Raw genomic sequence first — 12565 nt, forward strand, 5'->3', positions numbered from 1 at the left:
GCCTGCCTGGCCAGAGCAAGGCCCTGAGTTCGATTCCCAGTACCAAAAAAAAAAAGAAATAAAAAAGCTCGACAGAAAGGAAGTCTGATTTGTAAACTCTGAAAAATCTCAGTGGATTTTCCACTGAGGAAAATGTGCAGAGGGAGGGAAAGATGATGGCTAGAAAGCCGGAAACGAGAAGTGTTGGAGCAGAATCAACACAGGGAGCAGCAGGAGCTGCAGCAGAAAAAGTTAATGAGGAGGAAGGCTGAATGCTGTTCAGAAGAAGACAGGGCTAAGGATGAGAAAGAGCGGAGACAGATCTCAAAAGGATCCCTGTCCCCTGAAGCCACAGAGATCACTTTGTAAAATACCAGAACAAGCCAGACCAGGCATAGTAGCGCACAGATGTAATGCCAACACGCGGGAGGCTGAGGCAGGAGGATTGCTGTGGGTTCAAGGCCAGCCTGAGCTACAAAGCAAGAAGTTACCTCAAAAAAGAAACATACAAATAATATATACAGAACATATCAGTAAAACATATAAACAACACACACATATATAAATACAAATTACATATATATAAACCAAAAGCAGAACAGGTGAATAAACCTATGAGTATGTGCCTTCACTGTCAGAAAACTAAATGGATAAACCTCTGGCAAACAGAATAGAGGGAAGAAACAGACAAAAGCAAGCTAAACGCTTCTCTTTCGTCCTCCCCACTGGGCTGGACTCCCCCCTGTCCTTCTCCTGTGCGTGGTGCCCAGGCTCTGGGGGCATCGGGGGCACCAGCAGCCGGAGGGGAAGGGAGGGGACACTTGGCTGCTGGCCCCACCCCGGCTGCTGCAGCTCAGCGGTGGCTGAGTTCCTCCTCCCCTACCCTACCCCGACACCCCCACTGCAGCTCAGCCAAGGTCCTGACCTGTAGCTGCCGCGTGCCAGGCTCTGGGGAAGTGGTTCCCGCTGCCCCTTTGGGCCCGAGGGCGGCCAGCCTGGGTACTCCTCCCCCTCAACTCCACCTCCTCTGAAGACACCGATACTTCCCGCTGGAATCCTGGCCACCATATGAAAACTGGCGGCAGAGAAAGGAAGGAAGATACCAAACCGTGATCAGAGTCAGGAAGCCCGAAAGCCTCACGCACTGGGGTGCTCCCTGGAGTTTGTGGGGGACCGGCCAGAGGAAAGAGAAAACAAGATGGATACCAAAGACACAGGTGACGCCATGGAGCTGGCTCTATAAATGGCTCTGAAGGAGAGTGGCTATGCCAAATTTTTTTTCAGTATTTCAAGAATCAAGCTGTAAGGAGGCTAAGGCAGAGATCACTACAAGGTTGGGCCAGCCTGGGCTACAGAGTGAGGCCCTGACTTAGAAAATCAAAAAAAAAAAAAAAAAATTCAAACCGGGCATGGAGGTGCACGCCTGTAATCCCAGCACTCGGGAGGCTGAGCAGGAGGATCGGTGTGAGTTCGAGACCAGCCTGGGCTACAAAGTGAGCTCAAGGCCAGCCTGAACTGCATAGTGAGACCCTGCCTCAAAAAGACAAAAAAAAATCAAGAGTCAGATAATGATGACATGACTCTTAAGCCATAACATGACCAAATCACCCACCCCTATGAAGACAGAAAAAAATATATGTGTAAAATATATTACATGTAAATAATATCCACAGTACAATTAAAATAGCCATAATTAGGAATAGTTCATTTTAGCCATATAAAAATAGTTTAATATTAGAAAATTTATAAGATGGGGCTGTTACACCCACTAGCAGCTTCGCGGTAGACACACAAGATGTTTGCAGAGCCTCAGTACTCAGTCCTTCAGAAGTCTGTACTCCTGGGCTGGGGATGTAGCTCGGCGGCACAGAGCCTGCCTAGCAAGCACGAGTTTGTGAGTTTGATTCCCAGTACCCCCCAAAGAAGAAGAAGAAGAGGAAGAAGAAATAGGAGGAGGAGGGAGAGGAGGAGGAGGAGGAGTAGAAGAAGAAGAAGAAGAAGAGTAAGAGTTGGAAGTATTTGGAAGGATCTTATAAAATGATGATAGATACGAGAGATGATCGAAATATACAGTGAATGTTTACTTAAAAAAAAACCTGTATTACAGTAAAAGACACACTGCCATGGACCCCCCCTCAAAATATTTCTCCTTGTTTCAAAGACACTGCTCCCACATTCTTGCCACTTTCTGAAGCAGCTCTGGAAGTCTTCTTTCCTTAATGTCTTTATGAGCTATGATCAGAAATACGCCAAGTACCATCCAACAGAAAGGCAGGCTCCTAAAAACATGAAGGTGTCCGCGTCCACGCACTCATCCGCTTTGGAGACATGCAGCTGCTGGCTCTTCTCCCACATCAAAATGATCGCAAAAGGTCACCGTTTTGGTTCAGTTCAGGACTTCAGGACAGCCCCAACAGCACAGCTGAAGACACTCAGGAAAGAGGACTCCAGAGCTGCTGCAGAAAGTGGTGGGAGTGAGACTGAAGTAAGGGGACTCATGACAATGTATCTTTTACTGCAGCAAATTTGTAAAACTTAAATATCCACCATAGTTTGCAATCACGCCTCCTATATGAGGGTCTATCAAGAAAAATCATAAAGATGCAAATAATGTAGACTGGGTGAGGAGTCAGAACAGGAGACTTCCCTGCAGGTAACAAGTTACCATAAGCCAGTATCTTCGAGGAAAAAGGAATCCTTCCCCAAAGTAGTAAAAATACAAAGTAATCAAAAGTAATCATAACAAGAAATATACAGGGCCTATGTGGAAAAGGTTGCAAAACTATAACCAGAGACCACCGGCTGTATTGCTAAGGGGATGGAATATTGCTAAAATGTCAAGTTTCACAAGTTGTATTTGGATTTCATGCTGCTCAAATCAAAGGTCCAATACTAGGGTTTTCTTTTTTTCCCAACTCGACAAAATCATTATCTGGTTCACTTGGAAATAATATGAAAATCTTTTTTTTTTTTTTTTGGTTTTTTTTTTAGTAATATGAAAATCTTGGAACCAAGTATTTTGTAAAGTCGTGGCAAATGCTTCTGATATGCTATAGATATGATACATCCAAAAGAATAAACAGGCATGGAAGGGATGTGTCAGAGTTAATTAAGCTGGGAGTGGTGGTGCACACCTGTAATCCCAGCACTCAGGAGACCCAGGCAGAAGGATCGCCATGAGTTCAAGGCCAACCTGAACTGCACAGTGAGACCCTGCCTCAAAATACCAAAAAAAAAAAAAAAGAAGAAGTTAACAATATATGGTTTAAAAAAGAAATGGCACAAAGAAGGAATAAAATCAAGGGGAATAAATTATTCCATAGGAGATTTGGGTAAAGATGGTTACGTGAGAAAATACACATAAATCTTTGTCTTATACCAGCCATTAGACTAAGTCCAGTAGGTGAAAGGGTCCAACCTAAAACAACAAAACCCAGAAACAATAACCCACAACCGCTCATTTTTGCCAAGTACAAGTTTTTGCTAAGTACGTGACACACATTTTCCACTCAGTGGACCCACCCCTCCTGCCACGAAGAATTCTTAGCGTCGGTCTTCAGATGGGGAAGCCAGGCCCAGTGCACCTGGTCAGGAGAGGACGCGGGTCTGTGATCTGTAAAGACACCGCCCTAACCTTCCTGCCTTCCCCACGGAGAAGAAGTGAACTTCCGTGTGCAGAACCCGCCCTTTCAACCCTCCTTTGAAAGTCAAAGGGAGAAATCACAAAAGAAAAACATGGATAGACTTTGCAAAAATTTACAACTTCTGAATGTCAAAACAAGAATAAAGTTTAAAGGCAAACTTTCCTGAAAACACTCGCAACAAACATGACAGCAACAGTTCATAGAAGCAGATTGCAGAAAATCTATAGGTTTCTGTTTTTTTTTTTTTTTTTTTTTTTTTGAGACAAGGTCTCGCTATGCAGTTCAGGATGGCCTTGAGCTCACTTTGTAGCCCAAACTGGCCTCAAACTCGCAGTGATCCTCCTGCCTCAGCCTCCTAAGTGCTGGGATTACAGGTGTGTGCCACCACACCCGGCTACAGCTTTCTAATCTATAATAGAAGAAAAATGACAAAGAGAATTGAACAGACCACCACATTTCACCTTCCAACCTAACAATTTTTTAAATGAAAATTTGTAGAATAAAGACATTGGAACAAAGCAGGTGCTCTCTTCTGCTGCTTGTTGGAGCATAAATTGGTACAGCATTCCTGGAAAGCAATTTGTCATTCTCTATGAAAAGCCTTAAAAATGTCCCTGTCCTTCGAGGTAGTCATCTCACCCCTGTGAGTCTATGACCAGAAATCTGAAGAAGATCACTGCGTGAAGACCTTCACCACAGATGTGTCTGCAACAGCAAGGCATCGTGGGTGACTTCAGTGTCTGACTGCAGAAGAATCGATCATAAAGTACAACGCATCGTTTAATTCTGTACACTCAGTGTGATATTTAGGACAAAATTCTAACTCATTAGGAAAACATCCTAATGTTTCTAGAAACTTCCAACTGTAATGATGAGTCTAGTTAGTGCACTAGGTCACATATTTTTATATTAATATATTTATATTATATGCTTTGGAGGCCAGCTCTCTGCAGTGTAGTTTACAGTTTGTAGTTGAAACCAAATAGGTGGGCCCTGGTACTTGTTAATATAGTAGTTTCCTATCAAAGGGAACAGAAATGCTGGGCATGGTGCTGTACCCCTGTAACCCCAGCACTCGGGAGGCTGAGGCAGAAGAACTGCCGCAAGTTCAAGGCCAACCCGGACTACACAGCGAGACGCTGTCTCAGAAACCGAAAAAGAGTGGGAGGGAGGCACAAAAACCAGTATGCACCAAGCAGAAGTAACTCTGCAAGATGGCAGAGGCAGACTCAGAGCCCAGAGGGTCTGGCCCCACATACGCGACAGCTGGGACCCCACACCTGCTCGCCCCTCCTGTCCCTGGGGCAAGGGGGCCGCTGCAGCCGTCACCACCCCCAGGGAGCACCCTCTGCCCCATGGAACACTCTGCTCTGTCGGCTCCCTCAGAGTCTACCCCTCCCGCCTAGACCCGAGCTGGGACCCCAGGATGCTGAGCGCCTGTCTCCTTGACTTGCGGTGTCCCTGGGGTCTGCAGGGGGCTCTTTCCTGCCTCTCTGCCCAGACCCCTTCTTGGGCTCCCGGGCCTCAACCCCTCCCTAGCAGCTGCAGCCATGCATGCGTCATCCAAGTCCTCTTCCTTCCCCATCTCCTTCACGCTTCCTCTGAGGAGGCCACATGACAGCTCAGCGTCCCCGGGCCCTCCAGGAAGTCCCACAAGTGACACAGCCTTCACTCTCTGCTCCCTCCCTACATGGACCTGACCTCACATGTGCATCCTCTGCTCCTCTGCTTCCGAGTTGTCACTACTCACTTTTTAGTTCATAGAAAATAGTAGCCAGGAAGGTGGGCAGACACACCTACCATCTTAGCATGCAAGAGGCTGAGGCAGGAGGATGGCTGCAAGTTCAAGGCCAGCCTGAGCTACATAGCGAGACCCTGTCTCAAAACAAATATGAGCCAACTATATTCTTATACGTGCAAAGGGCTTGCTCTATGTTTCTATGTCCCCACATCCTCCCATCCTCCATCAATGACCTAGGGATAGCAACACAAAGATGAACAACCCAATTCTTCCCATATGCAAAGCATCTGAATAGACATTTCTTCAAATAAGTTATAGACAGAGTTAATAAACTTGTAAAAAGATGTTCAACATCATTAGCCATCAGGGAAATGCAAATGTAGGCCGCAATAAGATACTACTTCACACCCAGTAGGCGATAATAAAATGATAGGTAAGAGTAAGTGTTGGGGAAGATGTGGGGAAATTCTAACTCTCATAGGTGGGTAGGGAGCGTGTAAAATGGTGCAGCATTCTCTAAAATAGTCCATTATGCAAATATATATATATGTATACACAAGATAGTTATACCACTATTTTCTTTTAGTTCTTTGAAAAGAAAGGTTTATGCTAACATTGTTTGGACAATTAAATGGCCATATCTTGTACTCTGAGTAACTAATTTATCTTTTTTTTTTTTTTTTTTGCTTTTTGAGACAGGGTCTCGCTATGCAGTTCAGGCTGGCCTTGCACTCACTTTGTAGCCCAGGCTGGCCTTGAATTTGTAACAATCCTCCTGCCTCAGCTTCCCGAGCGCTGGGATTACAGGCGTGTGCCACCATGCCTGGATTGAGTAACTAATTTAAAGATAACAATATGCAATGTATTCACCATTACCCTCCTATTATCTTGTTTTGAAATTTTACTTTTTTCTCTTTAAAATTAACAAAAAAACCCCAAGTCCATCATTTGCTCAAAATGTTAAACACAGAATTACCACATAGCAATCCCACCCCTACGTATATGCCAACTGTAAACACTGCTGCAAGCCCGTGTTTGTGCCAAAGCTTGGTCATAGCAGTGTTACTCATAGTAGTCAAAAAGCAGGAAGAACACAGCTGTGCCTCAACCGATGAACGAATAAAGAAAACGTAGTTAATCCATGCAAAGGATGACTAGCCGCAGAACAACCAATTCACATTGCAGAGCGGACAAGCCTGAAAGGGGTTATGCTGAGGGAAGGAACTCAGATGCCACAGGCCGCACATTATATAGGTCCATATATTAAAAATGTCTGTAAGAGACAAACCCTTGACACAGAAACAGACTGACTGGGTGCTGCCAGATGTTGGGGGGCAGGTGAATAGGGAGCAAGTGATAAGGGACACAGGCAATTGGCCAGGCATGGGGGCACATACCTGTAATCCCAGCATTACAGAGGCTGAGGCAGGAGGATCACTGTGAGCTCAAGGCCAGCCTGGGCTACATAGTGAGTTCAAGGCTAGCCTGAGTTACATAGCAAGCTGTCTCCAAAACCAAAGAAAGAAAAAGAAAGTCCTGCAATCAGATAGTGTTACTGGTTGTACAACCTTGTTATTGTACTAAAAAGCCCACTGAACTGTACACTAGGACGTGAAGAGCGACGTTACACTATGTGAATTATGCATCAGCTTCAAAAATAGCCCAGTGAACGGGCACCATCATCCTGGCTTCACCAGGGCAATGCGCGGTAGGAAAGTTAACATTGCCAACATCACTGTCCCACCCCACCAGCCCCAGAGCCTCCTTCCTAAGGTCGGTTTGGGCTGGTGTGGACCAGTGCGGGCTGGGGCAGGGAACAGAAGAGCTGCTCCGGGGCCTCTGGGGTGGGGCAGGGAGGGCCTGAATGAGACCCCAGCTCATCGTGTGGCTGGGCCCCGAGTCCCAGGCCTGCAGATATCCACACACAGGCGGTTTGAGCTATCTAGTAGGCAAACAGGCAAAACCCCCTAGGCCAGTGCATACCCTGCACCAGGCAGGCTGGCCCCGGGGCGCTGGGCGTGGCCAGAGAAAACCTGTAGAGACTTGCGCGTCACTTCACCTAGATTCCCTCCTGTCCTGCAGAAAGAAAGCTCCGACGTGCCCCTGGGCAGACCGCACGGCCTGTCACCTACATAGCAGGCAATGCCAGACATGCGGGGCAGCCACTGGCTGCATCTGCATGAAGGGACTACTGAGAGCTGGAAACTTGGCCGCAGCTCCAGGAGAGGGCTGGGGAAGCGCAACATTTCTGCTGGGTGTTTGCGATGCCCCCAAGTCTCTTCCCCGTGGCTCTCCCACCAGGGACGCCCTCTCCAGGCCTTCGCCCCAGCAGGCTCCTCTGGCTTTCTCTCTTTCACGAACAGTGTTCCAAGCCGAGGGTAGCAGCACTCACCTGCAGTCCCAGCTACTCAGCGAGGCTGAGGCAGGAGGACGGCAAGCTCAGGCTCAGCCTGGGCAGCTTAGCAAGAGTCTGTCTCAAGATAAATTTTAAAAAGGGCTGAGGGTGCAGCCCGTGTGAAAACCTTGTGTTCAGTTCTCAGTAGAGCAAAATAGCAACAACAGCACTGGGTGTGCAGGTCCACTTGTAGGCCTGTAAACACAGCATGTTCCATCACCTTTCTGTGCCTCATGGGTGAGGTGGGGGTGGTAGGGTTTCCTCTGAGGCCTCCGGGAAGGTGAAATGGGTTAAAGCGTGGGCAGAACCTGGCCTGACGCATGGTCGGCTCTGTCTCATTCTGCCGCGGCTGTCACACTGAGCCGCCCATGGCCACCTGACCGCCGGCCAGGCAGGTTTGGGATCTGCTCTTCTCACTCTTTCTCGCAGAAAAGGAAAACGCTTCCTCAGAGGGCAGCTTTGATCCTCAGTGGCCTCTCACACTTTTTCTTTTTTTGAGACTGTCTTGCTGTGTAGCCTAGGGGGGGCCTGGGACTCATAGTGATCCTCCTGCCTCAGCCTTCCCAGTGCTGGGATTACAAGCATGCAGCTCCACGCCCAGCCCTCTTACACTTTATCCCCTTTCCTGCTGTGTGCCAAGGCCGCTAAGACCAGGGCCCTCTGCTACTGTCCCTGGACATATCCTGACCGCGTTGCTAGGCCTGGGTGGCCTGTGAGGCTGTATGCTGGGGAGCTGAACATCTCCCTGCCGCGGCACTGGGCCAGGCACTGCTTCGGGAGCAAGGCTCACACCCTGCCCTCGCTAGGAGGGAGCTGGGGTCCTCGGGGTGGGCGGGCAGCCTGCAGACTAGTGGGACAGACTTTTGCTCGGGGGCGAGGGGGGGCTCTTTCACAGAGGGCCAGTCACACCCTGGTAGTGCTGGGCCGTCACTGCAGCCCTGCTGTGCAGCGTGGGGAGGGGAGGCTGCCCCAGCTGGCCTGTAGACTTTGCAGTGACTGACCTGTCCCTAAAGACACCCTCTGCTCTGCGGCACACAGCACCTGGCAGCTGTGTGGGCCCCACACAACACAGGGAGAGGGTACAAGTTTACAGTCCCATGACGTCTTCTACCCACGGCCTGTTGGTGTCCCTGGGCTGACGCTGGAGGGGGCCTGAGGGGGACGGGTGGGATGGCACAGAGCCTGGCCCCTCTCGCACCCTGGAGCCCCATCCACAGAAGGCAGAGGGAGACTCAGGCTGTGTGTCCCGCAGCCCCCAAAGCAGCTCCAGGCCTGCCCAGAGCAGGGCTTCTGCGCAGCAGAGGAGAGATCAAAGCTTTCCTGCCTGGTGTAGGTGACCGCACTGACCGCTCTCGAGGAAATGAGGGCCTGGGGCCAAAGTGCGTGCCCGAGTCACGTGTGTGCTCTGAAAGGCAGCCTTGTCTCTCCGCGCCCCACCCCGTTCTACGTAATAGTTACATCTCGTCCTTTCCTAACCCACAGGCCTCAAGCTGCGGGGCCTGGCTCATACACAGAGCTCCGAACCCCAAAGCCTGCAGGAGAGGCTGGGCGCCTGTGGGGTGGAGCATGGGGTCCTCCTCCCATGGACATTGCCAGGGCATAAGAGGGGTTCTTTGTGGCTGCCTTGCTTTGGGTGTTTTTTGGCAGGGGGTTATTTCCTTGCTTTTTGGTTTTTTGAGTCAGGGTCTTGCCCTGCAGTTCAGGCTGGCCTTGAGCTCAGTTTGTAGCACAGGCTGCCCTTGATCTCACAGCGATTCTCCTGCCTCAGCCTCCTGAGTGCTGGGATCACAGCGTGCACCACCACGCCTGGCTTAGGTTTGAGTTTTCATATCTCCTTCATTGGCAAAATCAAGGACGTCTCCAGGGTTGGGGACAGTGTGCTGGTCTGAGGTAACCCCCGTTCTGCCATGGGCTCCCCGATTCAGGAAAGGCAGCCTTCCCCAAGAGTGGAGGAGAAACGGAATCCTGAGTCCGAGACGTCCACGCTGGTCCAACAGGGCAGCGCCATCGCTCAGAGCCCTGAGCAGACGGGGGCAGGGGAGGTGGAGGAACGCACACGGGACTCAGGCCTGGCGGCCGGCCTTGCACCAGCCCGGACAGCAGCCCTGGACCAAGCTCCGACCCCCACAGGCGGCTCCGCCCGCTCCCTGCAAAGTCGGGCCATCGGCTGAGGCTGCTTGCTGTGGCCCCGACTGGGGATGCTCAGCCTGGCGTCGGAGAGACTGGCTCCGGCCTGGACACGGAGCACATGGTGGGGCACGCTGCCACGGAGCCCACACTTAACACAGTGCCCACAGCCACGCGGCACGGGGCAGCACAGACTCCCACGCAGGCAGGGCCCCAGGCTGAGCAGGGCGGAGCAGCAGTGGACCCGCCTGGCCCAGGAAGGCTGCCTGTTCCCTGCATCTGAGGCGCCAGGGAGGGGACGCAGGTGGTACCAGGTGGTCGCCAACCGTGAGGCTGGGCTGTCTCTGACTCGGGCAGGAGCAGGAGGCAGGCAGCACAGCCCGCCGCTGCGGACAGGTGACCTGGGCTCTGACCCCAACACACACGCACACACTCACACGCGCACACGCCCGTCCCTCATCCCTGCAGGGCGGAGGAGCTCACAGGCACCTGGGGCCATGGTGAGGATGGAACAGGCCCAGTAATGCTTAGCCCAGCAGGTCCCTGGTGAGTCACAGCTCAGAACAACGGGGCCGGGCTCCATCACCCACTTCCCTCCTTCCTGGAGAGGGGCAGGGCCCTGGCTGCCCTGAGGGACCTTCCTGCCAGCCCAGGGATACTACCTGAGACATCTGGGTGGACACACCCTTCCTGCCTGCGCCCTGGCGCTGAGCGGGACGTGGTTAGACCACAGGCTGCAGGGCCGGGCCTCCCTCCCAAGTGGGACAAGAAGAGGGTGCTAAAAAGGAACCTCTGCAGGCAGCTGCTTCCCTGTGGCTGGGTGGACTAGCACACTTAGCAGTCCCTAGGCCAGACAAGGGTGGGGGAGTCCCTGGGGACAGAGACCCAAGGGCCGTGAGGGCACAGCTGGGAGGTGACAGGCCCCTGTGAGAAGAGCAGCTCGCCGGGGTGACGGTGACTTCCTTTGCTCTTGGGGCCCAGAAAGCAACTTCTGGGTGAACTGAAACCTACCCGAGACTCTCAGCTCCCTGAAGAGCAGCTTTCTCCGGGCCCCTAGGCTCTGGAAGGGTTCCTCTGCATGGAGCCATTCTCGGGGTTTCTGAGCTGGGCCCCTCTGCCCGGCACCTGAGCTGAGCAAGCTGCCAGCTAACACGCCCACCTCCGGGGAGAACTGCCTCTGCCAGGGCAGCCCGGGGCTGTGCCTCGCGACCAGGCCCAGAATGGCTCTGGGAGCCCAGCAGCTGCTCCCTGAACCCCAAGGCCAAGGTCCCAGGAGCCTTTGCTGGCTGCCCCAGCAAACCTGGCGGCAATGTGCAAGTCGGGTCACCTCGCTCCCTGACACGGGAGCAGCCCGACCCAGCCCCTCGCTGCCCCCACCCTCCCCGTGGGCCCTCGGTGGCCCCGGGCCCGGCATTCAGGCCCCAAGAGGATGCGGGTACTCACAGCACGCAGAGCGCGTACGCCCGGGAGATGGACTCGCTGGCGCGCACCAGGAAGCTCCCATCCTTGCCGGCCCTGGACAACAGCTCCTCCGCCTTGGAGCGGGTGATGTTGCCGTGGTTCCAGCCGGAGACCATGGTGGGAGTGGGTCTCCTGCGCTGGAGACCTGCCGCCTGTACCCTCCGGTCACCTCTGCTGCTGCCACCAGCTTCGCTGACTGCCTGACTTCCTGTTTCAAGCGCTCAGTGAGGGAAAGGAAACTGCGCTGCAGAGGACTTCCTCATTATAGAAGCCAGCAGAGAAAAGAGGCCTGGCGTCCATCTTCCCACCCGCGGGCCGCCGGGCGCCGGCTCCGCCCTCTCCCTGTCTGGCCCGTGGTCTCCCCAGGATGGGTCCCAGCCTCCCACAGCACCCTGCACGAGCCAAAGTCCTGCCTGCAGGGAGCACGCCTCCCTCATCGCCAGGGGACACACTGGCTTCTAGAGCAAAGTGGCCTGGCCAGCCAGCAGGGACTCGCCCAAGGAGGCCCACGTGGGATGGGCGTCCTGGTCACACCCCTGAGCCTCCCGGTCTGCCCTCGGGCTGTCTAACTCCCCGCCCACCCCCACGTACCCAGCAGCGGCCAGAACCAAGTGGACGCCAGGGACAGTCAACCCCGCCCCTCCCCCACAGGGGCCCAAGGCTGCCAGACCCCTGCAGCCTGGCCGCCCCCACCCCCCAGGACTCCAAGAGCCCCGGACAGCTCTGTGACTCCATGACACCGGCTCCTGGGGACAAGCATTTCCATCGGCCGTGCTGGTTCTTCCCTGAACTTGGTTTAAGACACACAGGAGCCCGAAGACTCGGGACAGGACCGGCTACTGCAGGCGCCACTGCAGGCAGGGCGCCCCCCGGTGGGCCTCAGGGGGAGGGGACCCAAGCGGGTCACCTAGCTGAGGGTGAGGTTCTTTCCCGAGTCCCGTATCACAGCAGGGTCCAGGGCGGCCAGTCTGCGCTCAGTACCAGCAGATTTCTGGGGATCCACAGCAGACACTGTCCCTTGAGCTCCAAAGCTGGGCCCCCTCAGTCCTGGGGTTAGGGGCAAATGGTGAGCTACTGACTCCTGGTGCCCCCGACCCCACTCCCACATCGAGGTCTGGCCCCCAGGACGGACAGCTAGCCCCTCTCTCCGGAGCTGGGTCCTGAACCCTCCACATGGAGCTGCGGGAGCTTGGAGGAGGTTCCCATCACCCCGCCTTG

The 12565-nt window shown here is 53.2% G+C and overlaps 1 protein-coding gene across 2 annotated transcripts in view; it reads right to left on the bottom strand.

The window, feature by feature from the left end:
* The window catches only part of Inpp5d (inositol polyphosphate-5-phosphatase, 145kDa), a 98553-nt gene extending 86702 nt beyond the window's left edge, over positions 1–11851 (bottom strand). For both annotated transcript variants that reach the window (XM_005395359.2, XM_005395358.2), the window contains exon 1: positions 11330–11851. In XM_005395359.2, coding sequence (XP_005395416.1) covers positions 11330–11463 — 134 coding nt within the window. In that variant the 5' untranslated portion in view covers positions 11464–11851. The remainder of the gene's footprint in view (positions 1–11329) is intronic.
* Between the last annotated feature and the right edge of the window lie 714 nt (positions 11852–12565).

The sequence above is a fragment of the Chinchilla lanigera genome, unplaced genomic scaffold (genome assembly GCF_000276665.1).
Source record: "Chinchilla lanigera isolate Chin_1 unplaced genomic scaffold, ChiLan1.0 scaffold00052, whole genome shotgun sequence".
In the NCBI taxonomy this organism is placed as follows: Eukaryota; Metazoa; Chordata; class Mammalia; order Rodentia; family Chinchillidae; genus Chinchilla; species Chinchilla lanigera.